At 51.5% G+C, this 21,183-nt stretch overlaps 1 protein-coding gene across 1 annotated transcript in view; it reads left to right on the top strand.

Annotated features, from left to right (window-relative positions):
• The window catches only part of LOC140399365 (protein spinster-like), a 72,163-nt gene that overhangs the window by 14,533 nt on the left and 36,447 nt on the right, over positions 1-21,183 (top strand). Inside the window, exons 3-6 of the mRNA XM_072488941.1 lie at positions 6,248-6,395; positions 7,875-8,037; positions 10,139-10,364; positions 15,112-15,305. Of these exons, the coding sequence (XP_072345042.1) occupies positions 6,248-6,395; positions 7,875-8,037; positions 10,139-10,364; positions 15,112-15,305 (731 nt within the window). The remainder of the gene's footprint in view (positions 1-6,247; positions 6,396-7,874; positions 8,038-10,138; positions 10,365-15,111; positions 15,306-21,183) is intronic.

The raw sequence follows: 21,183 nt of genomic DNA, 5'->3' as shown, positions 1-21,183 counted from the left end.
TGATTTGTCCTTCCTTCCCTCCAGACACTAAGGTCAGTTTTGGGCCTTGTGCTGGCCTAGCAGAGAATCCTAGAATTTACAGTGCAGTTGGAGACCATTTGGCCCATCGTGTCTGCACTTGGAAAGAGCACCCACCCAAACCCACACCTCCACCCTGCAGTGATATTCAGATATCAATATACATGATCAATGTATGTAAATGTACATTGGATTTCGGCGGCAGCGGTGCGCAGGGGCCTTCTTGGAGGTGAGTAGTGAGTTTAAAAGCACTTACCTTTACAGGAGCAGCCCTTTGGATTTCGGCGGCAGCGGTGCGCAGGGGCCTTCTGGGAGGTGAGTAGTTAGTTTAAAAGCTCTTACCTTTACAGGAGCAGCCCATTGGATTTCGGCGGCAGCGGTGCGCAGGGGCCTTCTTGGAGGTGAGTAGTGAGTTTAAAAGCACTTACCTTTACAGGAGCAGCCCTTTGGATTTCGGCGGCAGCGGTGCGCAGGGGCCTTCTGGGAGGTGAGTAGTTAGTTTAAAAGCTCTTACCTTTACAGGAGCAGCCCATTGGATTTCGGCGGCAGCGGTGCGCAGGGGCCTTCTTGGAGGTGAGTAGTGAGTTTAAAAGCACTTACCTTTACAGGAGCAGCCCTTTGGATTTCGGCGGCAGCGGTGCGCAGGGGCCTTCTGGGAGGTGAGTAGTTAGTTTAAAAGCTCTTACCTTTACAGGAGCAGCCCATTGGATTTCGGCGGCAGCGGTGCGCAGGGGCCTTCTTGGAGGTGAGTAGTGAGTTTAAAAGCACTTACCTTTACAGGAGCAGCCCTTTGGATTTCGGCGGCAGCGGTGCGCAGGGGCCTTCTGGGAGGTGAGTAGTTAGTTTAAAAGCTCTTACCTTTACAGGAGCAGCCCATTGGATTTCGGCGGCAGCGGTGCGCAGGGGCCTTCTTGGAGGTGAGTAGTGAGTTTAAAAGCACTTACCTTTACAGGAGCAGCCCTTTGGATTTCGGCGGGAACCGGAAGTTCGACCTCTGGCAAGTCCCCCCCCCCCCCCAATAAATTCTGGTGGAGAGGAAACCCGAGACACTACACGTGTAGTGTCTCCCACCCACCCTCCTCCTCTAACCTAATAATAAGACCCATTGGTGTAAGGTAAGTGCCATATTATATTATATATTATTAGCATTGTGCAGGCCAAGGATTGGAGGTGGTGGAGCAGTCTCTGTCAGCGAGAGAACCTGAGAACATCTCAGAAGGTAAGCAAGTGATTTTTACTTTTATACCTTTTTTTCAAATTGTGTGTGTCGGGGGGGACAGAAAAGCTGTGACCTGAGTGGCTGGTTGGGATTCTAACCTAAATTTTTTTGACTATTTGGGAACTAATTAAACATAATAACTTAATTATAATTTAGAGGATATCTAAGCCAGAGATCGGAGGATATTATAGTTAGCTATCGCATTTCTATTAGAAATCTAGTGCTAGGAAACAGATAGTTGACAGTAACTTTGTAATTTAAAAAAAAAAAGTATTTATAAAAAAAAAGACAAATTTTAATTTTAATTAATTGACGCAATGTCAGTTAGAGGGGTGCTGTGCTCTGACTGTGAGATGTGGCAGGTCCGGGAGGCTTCCAGCGTCCTGGATGGCTTCATCTGCAGAAAGTGCACCCAACTGCAGCTCCTCACAGACCGCATGGTTCGGTTGGAGCAGCAATTGGATGCACTTAGGAGCATGCAGGTGGCGGAAAGCGTCATAGATCGCAGTTATGTAAGTGTGGTCACACCCAAGGTGCAGGCAGAGAAATGGGTGACCACCAGAAAGGGCAGGCAGTCAGTGCAGGAATCCCCTGTGGTTGTCCCCCTCTCGAACAGGTATACCCCTTTGGATACTGTCGGGGGGGATAGCCTATCAGGGGAAAACAGCAGCAGCCAGAGCAGTGGCACCACGGCTGGCTCTGATGTTCAGAAGGGAGGGTCAAAGCGCAGAAGAGTAATAGTTATAGGGGACTCTATAGTCAGGGGAACAGATAGGCGCTTCTGTGGACGTGAAAGAGACTCCAGGATGGTATGTTGCCTCCCTGGTGCCAGGGTCCAGGATGTCTCCGAACGGGTAGAGGGAATCCTGAAGGGGGAGGGCAAACAGGTAGAGGTCGTTGTACATATTGGTACTAACGACATAGGCAGGAAGAGGCATGAGGTCCTGCAGCAGGAGTTCAGGGAGCTAGGCAGAAAGTTAAAAGACAGGACCTCGAGGGTTGTAATCTCGGGATTACTCCCTGTGCCACGTGCCAGTGAGGCTAGAAATAGGAAGATAGAGCAGACAAACACGTGGCTAAACAGCTGGTGTAGGAGGGAGGGTTTCGGTATCTGGACCACTGGGAGCTCTTCCGGGGCAGGTGTGACCTGTATAAGATGGACGGGTTGCATCTAAACCGGAGAGGCATAAATATCCTGGCCGCGAGATTTGCTAGTGTCACACGGGAGGGTTTAAACTAGTATGGCAGGGGGGTGGGCACGGGAGCAATAGGTCAGAAGGTGAGAGCGTTGAGGGAGAACTAGGGAATATGGACAGTGTGGCTCTGAGGCAGAGCAGACGGGGAGAAGTTGCTGAACACAGCGGGTCTGGTGGCCTGAAGTGCATATGTTTTAATGCAAGGAGCATTACGGGTAAGGCAGATGAACTTAGAGCTTGGATTAGTACTTGGAACTATGATGTTGTTGCCATTACAGAGACCTGGTTGAGGGAAGGGCAGGATTGGCAGCTAAACGTTCCAGGGTTTAGATGTTTCAGGCGGGATAGAGGGGGATGTAAAAGGGGAGGCGGAGTTGCGCTACTTGTTCAGGAGAGTATCACAGCTATACAGCGAGAGGACACCTCAGAGGGCAGTGAGGCTATATGGGTAGAGATCAGGAATAAGAAGGGTGCAGTCACAATGTTGGGGGTATACTACAGGCCTCCCAACAGCCAGCGGGAGATAGAGGAGCAGATAGGTAGACAGATTTTGGAAAAGAGTAAAAACAACAGGGTTGTGGTGATGGGAGACTTCAACTTCCCCAATATTGACTGGGACTCACTTAGTGCCAGGGGCTTAGACGGGGCAGAGTTTGTAAGGAGCATCCAGGAGGGCTTCTTAAAACAATATGTAAACAGTCCAACTAGGGAAGAGGCGGTACTGGACCTGGTATTGGGGAATGAGCCCGGCCAGGTGGTAGATGTTTCAGTAGGGGAGCATTTCGGTAACAGTGACCACAATTCAGTAAGTTTTAAAGTACTGGTGGACAAGGATAAGAGTGGTCCGAGGATGAATGTGCTAAATTGGGGGAAGGCTAATTATAACAATATTAGGCGGGAACTGAAGAGCATAGATTGGGGGCGGATGTTTGAGGGCAAATCAACATCTGACATGTGGGAGGCTTTCAAGTGTCAGTTGATAGGAATACAGGACAGGCATGTTCCTGTGAGGAAGAAAGACAAATACGGCAATTTTCGGGAACCTTGGATGACGAATGATATTGTAGGCCTCGTCAAAAAGAAAAAGGAGGCATTTGTCAGGGCTAAAAGGATGGGAACAGACGAAGCCTGTGTGGCATATAAGGAAAGTAGGAAGGAACTTAAGCAGGGAGTCAGGAGGGCTAGAAGGGGTCATGAAAAGTCATTGGCAAATAGGGTTAAGGAAAATCCCAAGGCTTTTTACACTTACATAAAAAGCAAGAGGGTAGCCAGGGAAAGGGTTGGCCCACTGAAGGATAGGCAAGGGAATCTATGTGTGGAGCCAGAGGAAATGGGCGAGGTACTAAATGAATACTTTGCATCAGTATTCACCAAAGAGAAGGAATTGGTAGATGTTGAGTCTGGAGAAGGGGGTGTAGATAGCCTGGGTCACATTGTGATCCAAAAAGACGAGGTGTTGGGTGTCTTAAAAAATATTAAGGTAGATAAGTCCCCAGGGCCGGATGGGATCTACCCCAGAATACTGAAGGAGGCTGGAGAGGAAATTGCTGAGGCCTTGACAGAAATCTTTGGATCCTCGCTGTCTTCAGGGGATGTCCCGGAGGACTGGAGAATAGCCAATGTTGTTCCTCTGTTTAAGAAGGGTGGCAGGGATAATCCCGGGAACTACAGGCCGGTGAGCCTTACTTCAGTGGTAGGGAAATTACTGGAGAGAATTCTTCGAGACAGGATCTACTCCCATTTGGAAGCAAATGGACGTATTAGTGAGAGGCAGCACGGTTTTGTGAAGGGGAGGTCGTGTCTCACTAACTTGATCGAGTTTTTCGAGGAGGTCACTAAGATGATTGATGCAGGTAGGGCAGTAGATGTTGTCTATATGGACTTCAGTAAGGCCTTTGACAAGGTTCCTCATGGTAGACTAGTACAAAAGGTGAAGTCACACGGGATCAGGGGTGAACTGGCAAGGTGGATACAGAACTGGCTAGGCCATAGAAGGCAGAGGGTAGCAATGGAGGGATGCTTTTCTAATTGGAGGGCTGTGACCAGTGGTGTTCCACAGGGATCAGTGCTGGGACCTTTGCTCTTTGTAGTATATATAAATGATTTGGAGGAAAATGTAACTGGTCTGATTAGTAAGTTTGCAGACGACACAAAGGTTGGTGGAATTGCGGATAGCGATGAGGACTGTCTGAGGATACAGCAGGATTTAGATTGTCTGGAGACTTGGGCGGAGAGATGGCAGATGGAGTTTAACCTGGACAAATGTGAGGTAATGCATTTTGGAAGGGCTAATGCAGGTAGGGAATATACAGTGAATGGTAGAACCCTCAAGAGTATTGAAAGTCAAAGAGATCTAGGAGTACAGGTCCACAGATCACTGAAAGGGGCTACACAGGTGGAGAAGGTAGTCAAGAAGGCATACGGCATGCTTGCCTTCATTGGCCGGGGCATTGAGTATAAGAATTGGCAAGTCATGTTGCAGCTGTATAGGACCTTAGTTAGGCCACACTTGGAGTATAGTGTTCAATTCTGGTCGCCACACTACCAGAAGGATGTGGAGGCTTTAGAGAGGGTGCAGAAGAGATTTACCAGAATGTTGCCTGGTATGGAGGGCATAAGCTATGAGGAGCGATTGAATAAACTCGGTTTGTTCTCACTGGAACGAAGGAGGTTGAGGGGCGACCTGATAGAGGTATACAAAATTATGAGGGGCATAGACAGAGTGGATAGTCAGAGGCTTTTCCCCAGGGTAGAGGGGTCAATTACTAGGGGGCATAGGTTTAAGGTGAGAGGGGCAAAGTTTAGAGTAGATGTACGAGGCAAGTTTTTTACGCAGAGGGTAGTGGGTGCCTGGAACTCACTACCGGAGGAGGTAGTGGAGGCAGGGACGATAGGGACATTTAAGGGGCATCTTGACAAATATATGAATAGGATGGGAATAGAAGGATACGGACCCAGGAAGTGTAGAAGATTGTAGTTTAGTCGGGCAGTATGGTCGGCACGGGCTTGGAGGGCCGAAGGGCCTGTTCCTGTGCTGTACATTTCTTTGTTCTTTGTTCTTTGTTTTGTAGTACAGTCATTTCAACACTAGATGGCTCACAGTCAGATACTATAAGAACTGGATTCCCGCCTTTTCTAAGTCAGATGACAATGTGATTCAGAACAGTGAACAAGCACGATAGAATAGCTAGAGTGAGAGAAGTTACAACTAGTTTGTTATAATAGTGTATAGTTATATAGTTATCTGTATTGTACTTTCATTCTTTATTGTTAGTTTAGTATTGAGTAAAAGGACTCACAGTTTATTATTTTATTACTCATTAAATAGTTCATCTTTCAACAAGAAGACTATTGGTCATTTTATCATCCTGGTGGATTCAAGAGTAATATATATACTTTAGATAAGTCATTATTTAAAATTTAACACAGCCTATCCCAGTAACCCCACCTAACCTTTTGGACACTAAGGGCAATTTATCATGGCCAATCCACCTAACCTGCACATCTTTGGACTGTGGGAGGAAACCGGAGCACCCGGAGGAAACCCACGCACACACGGGGACGATGTGCAGACTCCGCACAGACAGTGACCCAAGCCGGAATCGAACCTGGGACCCTGGAGCTGTGAAGCCACAGTGCTACCCACTGTGCTACTGTGCTGCCCGTCAGAGCGAGCAGAGCCAGGAGAGGACAGGGATCGGGCGTGGACTCTGCTCACGCTTCAGGTTTTGGGTTCCGGGGTTCTCTAACGGTCCCTTTGTTTCCCTCAGGTCCTGCTACACCGCATTCATGTGTTTCTGTGTTTCTGCCTCAGGGATTTTTATTGGATTTGTGGCTGATACTGTGAACCGGAAAAATTTCCTGTCCGCCAGCCTCTTCCTCTGGAGTCTGATGACGCTGCTGATGGGATTTGTCAAACGTTACTGGCACTTGTTGATTCTTCGCTTTGGCCAAGGGATCAGGTGATGTTTGCACCTTCCAACCTTCACCAGCTGTTTACCATCTCTAACCTGGTCACTGCAATTCCTGCGTCCCCGTCAACGTTCACCCGGAACCATTTCACAGCAGCACAAGCCCCGCCACTTTCTTTCTAAATGTTGTTTGGAGTGAAATGTAGATGATGGACCTTCTCAATCTTGCCCCTCACCTGAGGTTTGGTGATTGCTGTTGGGTGGAGGGTGAGGGGTTTTGAGTGGAGGGAGGGGGTAGTTGAGTGGAGAGTGAGGGGTTTTGAGTGGAGGGCGAGGAGGTACTAAGTGGAGGGCGAGGAGGTACTAAGTGGAGGGCGAGGGGTAGTTGAGGGAGGGTGAGGGGTTTTGAGTGGAGGGTGAGGGGTTTTGAGTGGAGGGAGAGGAGGTACTAAGTGGAGGGTGAGGGGTAGTTGAGGGAGGGTCATGTCTGTTGGGTTATGAATCAGGGTATTATACAGGATCGAACTGGGCTAAATAGCCACAGGTGGGGCGATGTTGTAATAATAAATTTCCCATTTTCGAGAGAGAATAGCTCATTTTCGCCTCTGCCGCAGTCACCGTCCGGGTCAGGGGGGCGAGGTCAGTATGGAGACAGCATTAATTCAGTTCCAAACAAGGGTCTTGGAGAAGGTTTTATCATAGAATTTACAGTGCAGAAGGAGGCCATTCGGCCCATCGAGTCTGCACCGGCTCTTGGAAAGAGCACCCCACCCAAGCCCACACCCCCACTCAATCCACAGAACCCAGTAACCCCACCCAACACCAAGGGCAATTTTGGACACTAAGGGCAATTTATCATGGCCAACCCACCTAACCTGCACATCTTTGGACTGTGGGAGGAAACCGGAGCACCCGGAGGAAACCCACGCAGACACGGGGAGAACGTGCAGACTCCACACAGACAGTGACCCAAGCCGGAATCGAACCTGGCACCCTGGAGCTGTGAAGCAATTGTGCTATCCACAAGGCTACCGTGCTGTCCGTGCGGAGAAGATTTTCCAGCATGTTCTCCAGGTGAAGGATTTCAGTGAACGATGGTGGGATTGGCTTACTGAGAAGGTTAAGGAGAGGTTCAAAAGGGGGATTTGTTCAGTATGATGAGGGGTTTGGAAAGAGTAAATAAGGAGAAAGTGTTTCCAGTGGCAGCAGAATGGGTAAGAAAAGAGAGACAGATTGAGAAGGATCAGCAAAAGACCCTGAGGCGGAGATGGGGAAATGTTTTTCCAGTGAGCTGTGTTCTGGGAGGCGATGCAGATTCAGCAGGAACTTTTAATGGGAATTATGTAAATCGCTAAAGGGGAAAATCTGCAGGGCTGTGCGAAAGAGCGGGAGGTGGGGTGGGGTTAATCGAATCATTCTTCCAAACAGCCAGTACAGACACGATGGCTGAATGACCTCCCTGTGCTGTATCATTCTCTGAAATTGTACGTTTTGGTGTTTGTTTTCAATGTGTAACGTCCTGTTTCACAGCGAAGCTGGGTGCACACCTTTCGCAGTTAGTCTGATCATGGATTACTTCCCAAAGGAGTTACGAGGTTCAGCAATGGGCTTCTACAACTGGGGCATCTATGCTGGTTACAGCCTCTCGTACGCTGTCGGTAACTATGTTACCAGAGCCAACATCCTGGGACAGGTAAGCGTCTGCACCAATTCCCCATTCTGATCATTGCAACTGCACCACAGCCTCCCCGGAACCGATGCCTCTTGCCTCGGGTTCCTCTCCCTCCAATGGAGCCTCTTTTGTGAGTCAACCTCAGAACACAGAAAGGTTAAGACATAAATATCCCAAAACAAGACAAAAACAGAAGATTCTCCACACATCGCTGGCCCTCGATCCCACTACTCTCCCCCCCCCCCCCCCCCCCCCCCGCTCCCCCCCACCCCCACCCTCACCCCACACACACACAATGTATAAATCTGACCCTATTTCCAGTTCTCTCCGGCTTTGACAAAGAGTCACGCAGACTGGAAACGTTCGCCCTCTCCCCTCTCCACAGACGCTGTCAGACCTGCTGAGATTGTCCGGCATTTTCTGTTTTTGTTTCAGATTCCAACATCCACAGTAATTTGCTTTTACCCAAATTGGACAACTGTTAGGACCCCCTGGGCTAGTGCACGGTCAATCCAGCCCCACTGGATGCAGAGTCGCAACACGATTGAAAATACCCAAAGTACCTGGCCTCTGACTGCCCAATAATCACAGTCACCGGGCTTGTAAATTTAAACACAATTAATTTTTATTAGTAACAAGAACTATAATTACATATGCAGCAAATACAACTGGTTAATTATTATCTAATTCCTAATTCACCTCCATCCTCTATACTTACACAAGACAGACACACACAGAGGAGAGAGAGGAGTCCTGTAGTTCACCTTTCTTCAGTCTAGGCCTTCAGTTGGAGGTTTTTGCTTCCAGTCTGTGATGGTTTTCACTGTAGATTCATCCAGGTCTCAATAACGTCTCTGCAGGTTCAGAGAACAGCAGCCAGTCAGCAGCTCACAACTTCTCTCTCACTGTCCAGGATCCAACTATCCTCCCTGGATTCTCTGAAAATCATTTCTCTCAGGTTAGGGACCCAATCACTGCCCATCGCTGAGCAGAACACAGCCTTTGGCCAATCCCCTGGCCACCAGCCAACAATCGAACCAAATCCCTCTGATCTCTCAGGTGCCAGAAAGTCTGAGTTCTGCTGTTGAAAAGCTCAGTCTCCAATAGCTCAGTGTCCATTTGGCAACTTCTGAGTTCCTCACTTCCTCTGCTCGACTTAAAGGTTTATGTCCATTAAATATCCAGGGATCAAAATGATAACCACAAAGTAAAATAATTGGGTATTAAGAGAATGAGCAGGAAGGGACCTCACACAACACAGCTGGCATGGTCATTGAAACAATTCCTAAAGCCAGTTACTGGGACAGTCAGCTGGCACATTAAACCAAGGCTCTGTCTACCCTCTTGGGGATGTAAAAGATCTCTTGGCATTATTTCAAAGAGCAGGGAGTATTCCTGATGCCAATATTTATTACAAAACACTTCAAAAAACATTTCAGTGACTGTAAAGTGATTTGACATGTCCAGGAGTGGGATACATGAGGTCACCCAGAGCCTGGATTGAGAAAGGTATTGGGTGAGGCCAAAACGGCCATAGCTGGTCCAACAGGTTCATCACAGCCCCAAAGGGGTCATCACTGCCCCGATGGAGTCGTCACTGACCTCATGGGTCATCAATGGCCTGAGGGGTCATCACTGGCCTCAGGGGTCATCACTGGCCTCAGGGGTCTTCACTGGCCTCAGGGGTCATCACTGGCCTGAGGGGTCATCACAGCCCCAAAGGGGTCATCACTGCCCCGATGGAGTCGTCACTGACCTCATGGGTCATCAATGGCCTGAGGGGTCATCACTGGCCTCAGGGGTCATCACTGGCCTCAGGGGTCTTCACTGGCCTCAGGGGTCATCACTGGCCTGAGGGGTCATCACAGCCCCAAAGGGGTCATCACTGCCCCGATGGAGTCGTCACTGACCTCATGGGTCATCACTGGCCTGAGGGGTCATTACTGGCCTGAGGGGTCACCACTGGCCTGAGGGGGTCATCACACGCTCAAGTGCAAGGCCATTATTGAGAGGAAGGTAAAATATCGAATTGGAATAAGAAAGAGGAGACAGCAGCTTTAATATTCCAGCCAGATTTAGCTGGGTGAAAAGTGGTGATTTTCTGCTAACGTGTTTCTCTTAGGGATGGAGATGGTCGTTCATTCTCAGCGCTATCCCAGGGTTCATTGTCAGCGCCATTGTACTGCTGACAGTTCGCGAATCTCCACCTGTGAAGATAAATGACCATGAGCCAAAACCGGGAGTGAGCCACAGACAAAGCATTGGACAGAAAGTGCGGCAGGGTCTGCGACCATTCACCAGACCCTCACTCCTACTGCTGTGCGCTGCAGGATCTGTCAGGAACGCAGGTAAAGCACGGCCCACATTTCGACAGCCTCATCACAGCCAGCAACATGCACACTTGACAAAATCTGAAATGCTCCACAGACCCGTGTAACATTTGTATGCATCCATTCCCACTCGACCCCTTATCCCTCACTCCCTGAAACATCCACCTCAGGAACAGTCGCACAGGGAATGGATGGGAAATTTATTGTGAGACTTCAGATGTAAAGTTGTCTGTTCCCTTGCCTAACTTTCTTTTTTAAATTTAGAATAGCCAATTATATTTTTTTCCAATTAAGGGGCAATTTAGCGTGGCCAATCCACCTACCCTGCAAATCTTTAGATTGTGGGGGTAAAACCAACGCAGACATGGGGAGAATATGCAAACTCCACACGGACAGTGACCCAGAGCCGGGATCGAACCCGGGTCCTCAGAGCCGTGAGGCTGCAGTGCTCTCTCAACAATGTCCCCATCAAACACTCCCAGGACAGGTACAGCACGGGGTTAGATACAGAGTAAAGTTCCCTCTACACTGTCCCCATCAAACACTCCCAGGACAGGTACAGCACGGGGTTAGATACAGAGTAAAGCTCCCTCAACACTGTCCCCATCAAACACTCCCAGGGCAGGTACAGCATGGGGTTAGATACAGAGTAAAGCTCCCTCAACACTGTCCCCATCAAACACTCCCAGGACAGGTACAGCACGGGGTTAGACAGAGAGTAAACCTCCCTCCACACTGTCCCCATCAAACACTCCCAGGGCAGGTACAGCACGGGGTTAGATACAGAGTAAAACTCATTCTACACTGTCCCCATCAAACACTCCCAGGACAGGTACAGCACGGGGTTAGATACAGAGTAAAGCTCCCTCCACACTATCCCCATCAAACACTCCCAGGACTGGTACAGCACGGGGTTAGATACAGAGTAAAGCTCTCTCAACATTGTCCCCATCAAACACTCCCAGGACAGGTACAGCACGGGGTTAGATACAGAGTAAAGCTCCCTCTACACTGTCCCCATCAAACACTCCCAGGACAGGTACAGCACGGGGTTAGATACAGAGTAAAGCTCCCTCTACACTGTCCCCCATCAAACACTCCCAGGACAGGTACAGCACGGGGTTAGATACAGAGTAAAGCTCCCTCTACACTGTCCCCCATCAAACACTCCCAGGACAGGTACAGCACGGGGTTAGATACAGAGTAAAGCTCCCTCTACACTGTCCCCATCAAACACTCCCAGGACAGGTACAGCATGGGGTTAGATACAGAGTAAAGCTCCCTCTACACTGTCCCCATCAAACACTCCCAGGGCAGGTACAGCATGGGGTGAGATACAGAGTAAAGCTCCCTCTGCACTGTTCCCATCAAACACTCCCAGGACAGGTACAGCACTGGGTTAGATACAGAGTAAAGCTCCCTCTCCACTGTCCCCATCAAACACTCCCAGGACAGGTACGGCACGGGGTTAGATACAGAGTAAAGCTCCCTTTACACTGTCCCCATCAAACACTCCCAGGACAGGTACAACACTGGGTTAGATACAAAATACGGCTCCCTCTACACCGTCCCCATCAAACACTCCCAGGACAGGTACAGCACGGGGTTAGATACAGAGTAAAGCTCCTTCTACACTGTCCCCATCAAACACTCCCAGGACAGGTACAGCACGGGGTTAGATACAGAGTAAAGCTCCCTCTACACTGTCCCCATCAAACACTCCCAGGACAGGTACGGCACGGGGTTAGATTCAGAGTAAAGCTCCCTCTACACTGTCCCCATCAAACACTCCCAGGACAGGTACAACACTGGGTAAGATACAAAATACGGCTCCCTCTACACCGTCCCCATCAAACACTCCCAGGACAGGTACAGCACGGGGTTAGATACAGAGTAAAGCTCCTTCTACACTGTCCCCATCAAACACTCCCAGGACAGGTACGGCACGGGGTTAGATTCAGAGTAAAGCTCCCTCTACACTGTCCCCATCAAACACTCCCAGGACAGGTACAACACTGGGTTAGATACAAAATACGGCTCCCTCTACACCGTCCCCATCAAACACTCCCAGGACAGGTACAGCACGGGGTTAGATACAGAGTAAAGCTCCTTCTACACTGTCCCCATCAAACACTCCCAGGACAGGTACGGCACGGGGTTAGATTCAGAGTAAAGCTCCCTCTACACTGTCCCCATCAAACACTCCCAGGACAGGTACAACACTGGGTAAGATACAAAATACGGCTCCCTCTACACCGTCCCCATCAAACACTCCCAGGACAGGTACAGCACGGGGTTAGATACAGAGTAAAGCTCCTTCTACACTGTCCCCATCAAACACTCCCAGCACAGGTACAGCACGGGATTAGATACAGAGTAAAGCTCCCTCTACACTGTCCCCATCAAACAATCCCAGGACAGGTACGGCACGGGGTTAGATACAGAGTAAAACTCCCTCTACACTGTCCCCATCAAACACTGCCAGGACAGGTACAACACTGGGTTAGATACAAAATGTGGCTCCCTCTACACCGTCCCCATGAAACACTCCCAGGACAGGTACAGCACGGGGTTAGATACAGAGTAAAGCTCCTTCTGCACTGTCCCCGTCAAACACTCCCAGGACAGGTACACCATGGGGTTAGATACAGAGTAAAGCTCCCTCTACACTGTCCCCATCAAACACTCCCAGGACAGGTACAGCACGGGGTTAGATACAGAGTAAAGGTCCCTCGACACTGTCCCCATCAATCACTCCCAGGACAGGTACAGGACGGGGTTAGAGACAGAGTAAAGCTCCCTCTACACTGTCCCCATCAAACATTCCCAGGACAGGTACAGCACGGGGTTAGATACAGAGTAAAGCTCCCTCTACACTGTTCCCATCAAACACTCCCAGGACAGGTACAGCACGGGGTTAGATACAGAGTAAAGCTCCCTCTACACTGTCCCCATCAAACACTCCCAGGACAGGTACGGCACGGGGTTAGATTCAGAGTAAAGCTCCCTCTACACTGTCCCCATCAAACACTCCCAGGACAGGTACGGCACGGGGTTAGATACAAAATACGGCTCCCTCTACACCGTCCCCATCAAACACTCCCAGGACAGGTACAGCACGGGGTTAGATACAGAGTAAAGCTCCTTCTACACTGTCCCCATCAAACACTCCCAGGACAGGTACAGCATGGGGTGAGATACAGAGTAAAGCTCCCTCTGCACTGTTCCCATCAAACACTCCCAGGACAGGTACAGCACTGGGTTAGATACAGAGTAAAGCTCCCTCTCCACTGTCCCCATCAAACACTCCCAGGACAGGTACGGCACGGGGTTAGATACAGAGTAAAGCTCCCTCTACACTGTCCCCATCAAACACTCCCAGGACAGGTACAACACTGGGTTAGATACAAAATACGGCTCCCTCTACACCGTCCCCATCAAACACTCCCAGGACAGGTACAGCACGGGGTTAGATACAGAGTAAAGCTCCTTCTACACTGTCCCCATCAAACACTCCCAGGACAGGTACAGCACGGGGTTAGATACAGAGTAAAGCTCCCTCTACACTGTCCCCATCAAACACTCCCAGGACAGGTACGGCACGGGGTTAGATTCAGAGTAAAGCTCCCTCTACACTGTCCCCATCAAACACTCCCAGGACAGGTACAACACTGGGTAAGATACAAAATACGGCTCCCTCTACACCGTCCCCATCAAACACTCCCAGGACAGGTACAGCACGGGGTTAGATACAGAGTAAAGCTCCTTCTACACTGTCCCCATCAAACACTCCCAGCACAGGTACAGCACGGGGTTAGATACAGAGTAAAGCTCCCTCTACACTGTCCCCATCAAACACTCCCAGGACAGGTACGGCACGGGGTTAGATACAGAGTAAAACTCCCTCTACACTGTCCCCATCAAACACTCCCAGGACAGGTACAACACTGGGTTAGATACAAAATGTGGCTCCCTCTACACCGTCCCCATGAAACACTCCCAGGACAGGTACAGCACGGGGTTAGATACAGAGTAAAGCTCCTTCTGCACTGTCCCCATCAAACACTCCCAGGACAGGTACAGCATGGGGTTAGATACAGAGTAAAGCTCCCTCTACACTGTCCCCATCAAACACTCCCAGGACAGGTACAGCACGGGGTTAGATACAGAGTAAAGGTCCCTCGACACTGTCCCCATCAATCACTCCCAGGACAGGTACAGCACGGGGTTAGAGACAGAGTAAAGCTCCCTCTACACTGTCCCCATCAAACATTCCCAGGACAGGTACAGCACGGGGTTAGATACAGAGTAAAGCTCCCTCTACACTGTTCCCATCAAACACTCCCAGGACAGGTACAGCACGGGGTTAGATACAGAGTAAAGCTCCCTCTACACTGTCCCCATCAAACACTCCCAGGACAGGTACAGCACGGGGTTAGATACAGAGTAAAGCTCCCTCTACACTGTCCCCAATTTCTCAGGGAGGGAAGCCCACATTCGGCCAAGCCATGACTCCCCTCTAATGCCCTGATGATTAACTTACCCAAACCTCTGAGATGGCCGAGTAAAATTCTCTGCGTGAAACTGTCAGGATAATAATTGCTGGATAGATTGTCAAAGTGAGTTTCCAGGACCATAAGACCATAAGACATAGGAGCGGAAGTAAGGCCATTCGGCCCATCGCGTCCACGCCACCATTCAATCATGGCTGATGATTTTCACACCAGCCGCTCCGTGAGTTAACAGACTGTTTTACATATTTCAGGCGGGTACGTTTGGGCCTACAATACCGAACTGTATTTCAACCTGTACCACAGCGATGCGGACGTGGGTCGCTGGTTGTCATGGATACCTCTGGTCGGAGGTTGCCTTGGCGCTCTATCTGGAGGGTTCATTTCGGATCAATTGGTTAAAAGGAGTGGACTGTACGCCCGGGCCTGGGTGCTAGTCTTCAGTCAGGTGGGTTACTCTGTGACCTCTCCAGTCTTATAGCTTCGAACTACTGGAATCATAGCAACACCCTGCACAGCAGTCAAAGAACAAAGAAATGTACAGCACAGGAACAGGCCCTTCGGCCCTCCAAGCCCGTGCCGACCATGCTGCCCGACTAAACTACAATCTTCTACACTTCCTGGGTCCGTATCCCTCTATTCCCATCCTATTCATGTATTTGTCAAGATGCCCCTTAAACTATCGTCGCTGCTTCCACCACCTCCCCATGTTCCAGGCACACACTACCCTCTGTGTGAAAAGGTTCCCTCGCACATCTCCTCTGAACTTTGCCCCTCGCACCTTTAACCTGTGTCGTGATCCTCCCACCCTGTGAAAAAGCATCTGACTATTCAGGTGAGTAAATGTCCCGGACAGTGTGGCACAGCGGAGACAAATCTCAACACACATCTCAGTCACCAAATCCTGTGTTTGAGACTGAGGGGGTGCTGCACTGTCAAAGGGTCAGTACTGAGGGAGTGCCGCACTGTCAAAGGGTCAGTACTGAGGGAGTGCCGCACTGTCAAAGGGTCAGTACTGAGGGAGTGCCGCACTGTCAGAGGGTCAGTACTGAGGGAGTGCTGCACTGTCGGAGGGTCAGTACTGAGGGTGTGCCGCACTGTCAGAGGGTCAGTACTGAGGGAGTGCCGCACTGTCAGAGGGTCAGTACTGAGGGAGTGCTGCACTGTCAGAGGGTCAGTACTGAGGAAGCGCCGCACTGTCAGACGGTCAGTACTGAGGGAGTGCCGCACTGTCAGAGGGTCAGTACTGAGGGAGCGCCGCACTGTCACTGGGTCCGTACTGAGGGAGTGCCGCACTGTCAGAGGGTCAGTACTGAGGGAGTGCCGCACTGTCAGAGGGTCAGTACTGAGGGGGTGCTGCACTGTCAGAGGGTCAGTCGTGTGGGAGTGCCGCACTGTCAGAGGGTCAGTACTGAGGGAGTGCCGCACTGTCAGAGGGTCAGTACTGAGGGAGTGCCGCACTGTCAGAGGGTCAGTACTGAGGGAGTGCCGTACTGTCAGAGTGTCAGTACTGAGGGAGTGCCACACTGTCAGAGGGTCAGTACTGAGGGAGTGCCGCACTGTCAGAGGGTCAGTACTGAGGGAGTGCTGCACTGTCAGAGGGTCAGTACTGAGGGAGTGCCGCACTGTCAGAGGGTCAGTACTGAGGGAGTGCCGCACTGTCAGAGTGTCAGTACTGAGGGAGTGCCGCACTGTCAGAGGGTCAGTACTGAGGGAGTGCTGCACTGTCAGAGGGTCAGTACTGAGGGAGTACTGCACTATCAGAGGGTCAGTACTGAGGGAGTGCTGCACTGTCAAAGGGTCAGTACTGAGGGAGTGCCGCACTGTCAGAGGGTCAGTACTGAGGGAGTGCCGCACTGTCAGAGAGTCAGTACTGAGGGAGTGCCGCACTGTCAGAGAGTCAGTACTGAGGGAGTGCCGCACTGTCAGAGGGTCAGTACTGAGGGAGTGCTGCACTGTCAGAGGGTCAGTACTGAGGGAGTGCCGCACTGTCAGAGGGTCAGCACTGAGGGAGTGCCGCACTGTCAGAGGGTCAGTACTGAGGGAGGGCCGCACTGTCAGAGGGTCAGTACTGAGGGAGTGCAGCACTGTCAGAGGGTCAGTACTGAGGGAGTGCCGCACTGTCAGAGGGTCAGCACTGAGGGAGTGCCGCACTGTCAGAGGGTCAGTACTGAGGGAGTGCCGCACTGTCAGAGGGTCAGTACTGAGGGAGTGCCGCACTGTCAGAGGGTCAGTACTGAGGGAGTGCTGCACTGTCAGAGGGTCAGTACTGAGGGAGTGCTGCATTGTCAGAGGGTCAGTACTGAGGGAGTGCTGCACTGTCAGAGGGCCAGTACTGAGGGAGTGCTGCACTGTCAGAGGGTCAGTACTGAGGGAGTGCTGCACTGTCAGAGGGTCAGTATTGAGGGAGTGCCGCACTGAGGGTCAGTATTGAGGGAGCGCCGCACTGTCAGACGGTCAGTACTGAGGGAGTGCTGCACTGTCAGAGGGTCAGTACTGAGGGAGTGCCGCACTGTCAGAGGGTCAGTACTGAAGGAGCGCCGCACTGTCAGACGGTCAGTACTGAGGGAGTGCCGCACTGTCAGAGGGTCAGTACTGAGGGAGCGCCGCACTGTCACTGGGTCCGTACTGAGGGAGTGCCGCACTGTCAGAGGGTCAGTACTGAGGGAGTGCCGCACTGTCAGAGGGTCAGTACTGAGGGGGTGCTGCACTGTCAGAGGGTCAGTCGTGAGGGAGTGCCGCACTGTCAGAGGGTCAGTACTGAGGGAGTGCCGCACTGTCAGAGGGTCAGTACTGAGGGAGTGCCGCACTGTCAGAGGGTCAGTACTGAGGGAGTGCCGTACTGTCAGAGTGTCAGTACTGAGGGAGTGCTGCACTGTCAGAGGGTCAGTACTAAGGGAGTGCCGCACTGTCAGAGGGTCAGTACTGAGGGAGTGCTGCACTGTCAGAGGGTCAGTACTGAGGGAGTGCCGCACTGTCAGAGGGTCAGTACTGAGGGAGTGCCGCACTGTCAGAGTGTCAGTACTGAGGGAGTGCCGCACTGTCAGAGGGTCAGTACTGAGGGAGTGCTGCACTGTCAGTGGGTCAGTACTGAGGGAGTACTGCACTATCAGAGGGTCAGTACTGAGGGAGTGCTGCACTGTCAAAGGGTCAGTACTGAGGGAGTGCCGCACTGTCAGAGGGTCAGTACTGAGGGAGTGCCGCACTGTCAGAGAGTCAGTACTGAGGGAGTGCCGCACTGTCAGAGAGTCAGTACTGAGGGAGTGCCGCACTGTCAGAGGGTCAGTACTGAGGGAGTTCTGCACTGTCAGAGGGTCAGTACTGAGGGAGTGCCGCACTGTCAGAGGGTCAGCACTGAGGGAGTGCCGCACTGTCAGAGGGTCAGTACTGAGGGAGGGCCGCACTGTCAGAGGGTCAGTACTGAGGGAGTGCAGCACTGTCAGAGGGTCAGTACTGAGGGAGTGCCGCACTGTCAGAGGGTCAGCACTGAGGGAGTGCCGCACTGTCAGAGAGCCAGTACTGAGGGAGTGCCGCACTGTCAGAGGGTCAGTACTGAGGGAGCGCCGCACTGTCAGACGGTCAGTACTGAGGGAGTGCTGCACTGTCAGAGGGTCAGTACTGAGGCAGTGCTGCACTGTCAGAGGGTCAGTACTGAGGGAGTGCTGCACTGTCAGAGGGCCAGTACTGAGGGAGTGCTGCACTGTCAGAGGGTCAGTACTGAGGGAGTGCTGCACTGTCAGAGGGTCAGTATTGAGGGAGTGCCGCACTGAGGGTCAGTATTGAGGGAGTGCTGCACTGTCAAAGGGTCAGTATTGAGGGAGTGCTGCACTGTCAGAGGGTCAGTACTGAGGGAGCGCTGCACTGTCAGAGGGTCAGTACTGAGGGAGTGCTGCACTGTCAGAGGGTCAGTACTGAGGGAGTGCTGCACTGTTAGAGGGTCAGTACTGAGGGGGTGCTGCACTGTCAGAGGGTTAGTACTGAGGCAGTGCTGCACTGTCAGAGGGTCAGTACTGAGGGAGTGCTGCACTGTCAGAGGGTCAGTTCTGAGGGAGTGCTGCACTGTCAGAGGGTCAGTGCTGAGGGAGTGCCGCACTGTCAGAGGGTCAGTACTGAGGGAGTGCTGCACTGTCAGACGGTCAGTGCTGAGGGAGTGCTGCACTGTCAGAGGCTCAGTACTGGGGGAGTGCCGCACTGTCAGAGAGTCAGTCCTGAGGGAGTGCTGCATTGTCAGAGAGTCAGTACTGAAGGAGTGCTGCACTGTCAGAGGGTCAGTTCTGAGGGAGTGCTGCACTGTCAGAGGGTCAGTGCTGAGGGAGTGCTGCACTGTCAGAGGGTCAGTACTGAGGGAGTGCAGCACTGTCAGAGGGTCAGTACTGAGCGAGTGCTGCACTGTTAGTGGGTCAGTACTGAGGGAGTGCCGCACTGTCAGAGGGTCAGTACTGAGGGAGTGCTGCACTGTTAGAGGGTCAGTACTGAGGGAGTGCTGCACTGTCAGAGGGTCAGTTCTGAGGGAGTGCTGCATTGTCAGAGGGTCAGTTCTGAGGGAGTGCTGCATTGTCAGAGGGTCAGTACTGAGGGAGTGCCGCACTGTCAGAGGGTCAGTACTGAGGGAGTGCCGCACTGTTAGAGGGTCAGTACTGAGGGAGTGCTGCACTGTCAGAGGGTCAGTACTGAGGGAGTGCCGCACTGTCAGAGGGTCAGTACTGAGGGAGTGCTGCACTGTCAGAGGGTCAGTACTGAGGGAGTGCTGCATTGTCAGAGGGTCAGTACTGAGGGAGTGCTGCACTGTCAGAGGGCCAGTACTGAGGGAGTGCTGCACTGTCAGAGGGTCAGTACTGAGGGAGTGCTGCACTGTCAGAGGGTCAGTATTGAGGGAGTGCCGCACTGAGGGTCAGTACTGAGGGAATGCCGCACTGTCAGAGGGTCAGTACTGAGGGAGTGCTGCACTATCAGATTTTCCCCATTCAGATTTGGCCCTATTTGTTCCCTCACATGGACAGACAGCTGCCACTCACAATATTGGAAACAGAGCAGGTTAGTTCTTCAGTTTCTCTGTCATTATTTGTCCCTCAACCACAGAACAAAGGCTATCAGGAACAGGAGTAGGACATTCAGCCCATCGAACCTGCTCCATCATTCAATTAGATCATAGCTGATGACCCCCCCCCCAATGCCACTTTCTTGAGCGATCTCCATTTCCTCAGCCTCCGGAAATCAGTGATTTGTGTTTTGTACATTCTCAATGATTGTGTTTGCCCAGTGAGGTGGAGAACCTCAAAGATTCAGCTTCCTCGGAGAAGAGAAATTCCTCCTCAGTTCAGTTGAAATGGCCCCCCCCTCAGTCTGACTCCGTGTCGGTGTTCCCTGGTTTAGATTCCCAGCCGGGGGAAACATCTGATCCACATCCATCCTGTCCCAAATTGGAAGAGTTTTGGAAGCTTTAATGAGGTCACTCCTCATTCTATGAAACTCGAGGGAATACGGACCCATTCTCCTCAATCTCTCCTTATAAACTATCCCCCACCCCAGGGATTATTCTGGTGAACCTCCATCGCACTCCCTCTATGGCAAGTATATCCTCAGAGAAAGAGACCAGAACAGTTCCAGGTGAGATCTCATTAAGGATGTATAGAAATGCAGCAAGACATCTTGACTCCTGCATCAAATCCCCTCACATAGAAACATAGAAAATAGAAGCAGGAGGCCATTCGGCCCTTCGAGCCTGCTCCGCCATTCATTATGATCATGGCTGATCATCAAGTTCAATACCCTGATCCCACCTTCCCCCCATATCCCTCGATCCTTTTCCCCAAGAGCTGGATCTAATTCCTGCTTCAAATTTCACAATGTTTTGGCCTCAGCTACTTTGTGTGGGAGTGAATTCCACAGATGCATCGCTCTCTGGGTGAAGAAATTTCCCCTCACCTCAGTCCTAAAAGGTTTAGCCCTTATCCTCAAACTATGACCCCTAGTTCTGGACTCCCCCACCATCGGGAACATTCTTTCTGAATCTACCCTGCCTAGGGTACACCAGTAAATGTCAGTGTGTGTGGGACCCGTACCCCAGTGTGAGTCAGTGTGTGTGGGACCCGTACCCCAGTGTGAGTCAGTGTGTGTGGGACCTGTACCCCAGTGAGAGTCAGTGTGTGGGACCCGTACCCCAGTGAGAGTCAGTGTGTGTGGGACCCGTACCCCAGTGAGAGTCAGTGTGTGTGGGACCTGTACCCCAGTGAGAGTCAGTGTGTGTGGGACCCGTACCCCAGTGAGAGTCAGTGTGTGTGGGACCCGTACCCCAGTGAGAGTCAGTGTGTGTGGGACCCGTACCC

This window comes from Scyliorhinus torazame, chromosome 22, assembly GCF_047496885.1.
Source record: "Scyliorhinus torazame isolate Kashiwa2021f chromosome 22, sScyTor2.1, whole genome shotgun sequence".
Lineage (NCBI taxonomy): Eukaryota > Metazoa > Chordata > Chondrichthyes > Carcharhiniformes > Scyliorhinidae > Scyliorhinus > Scyliorhinus torazame.
Note: the sequence above shows the minus strand (reverse complement) of the source record. Positions and strands in the feature narration are given on the sequence as shown.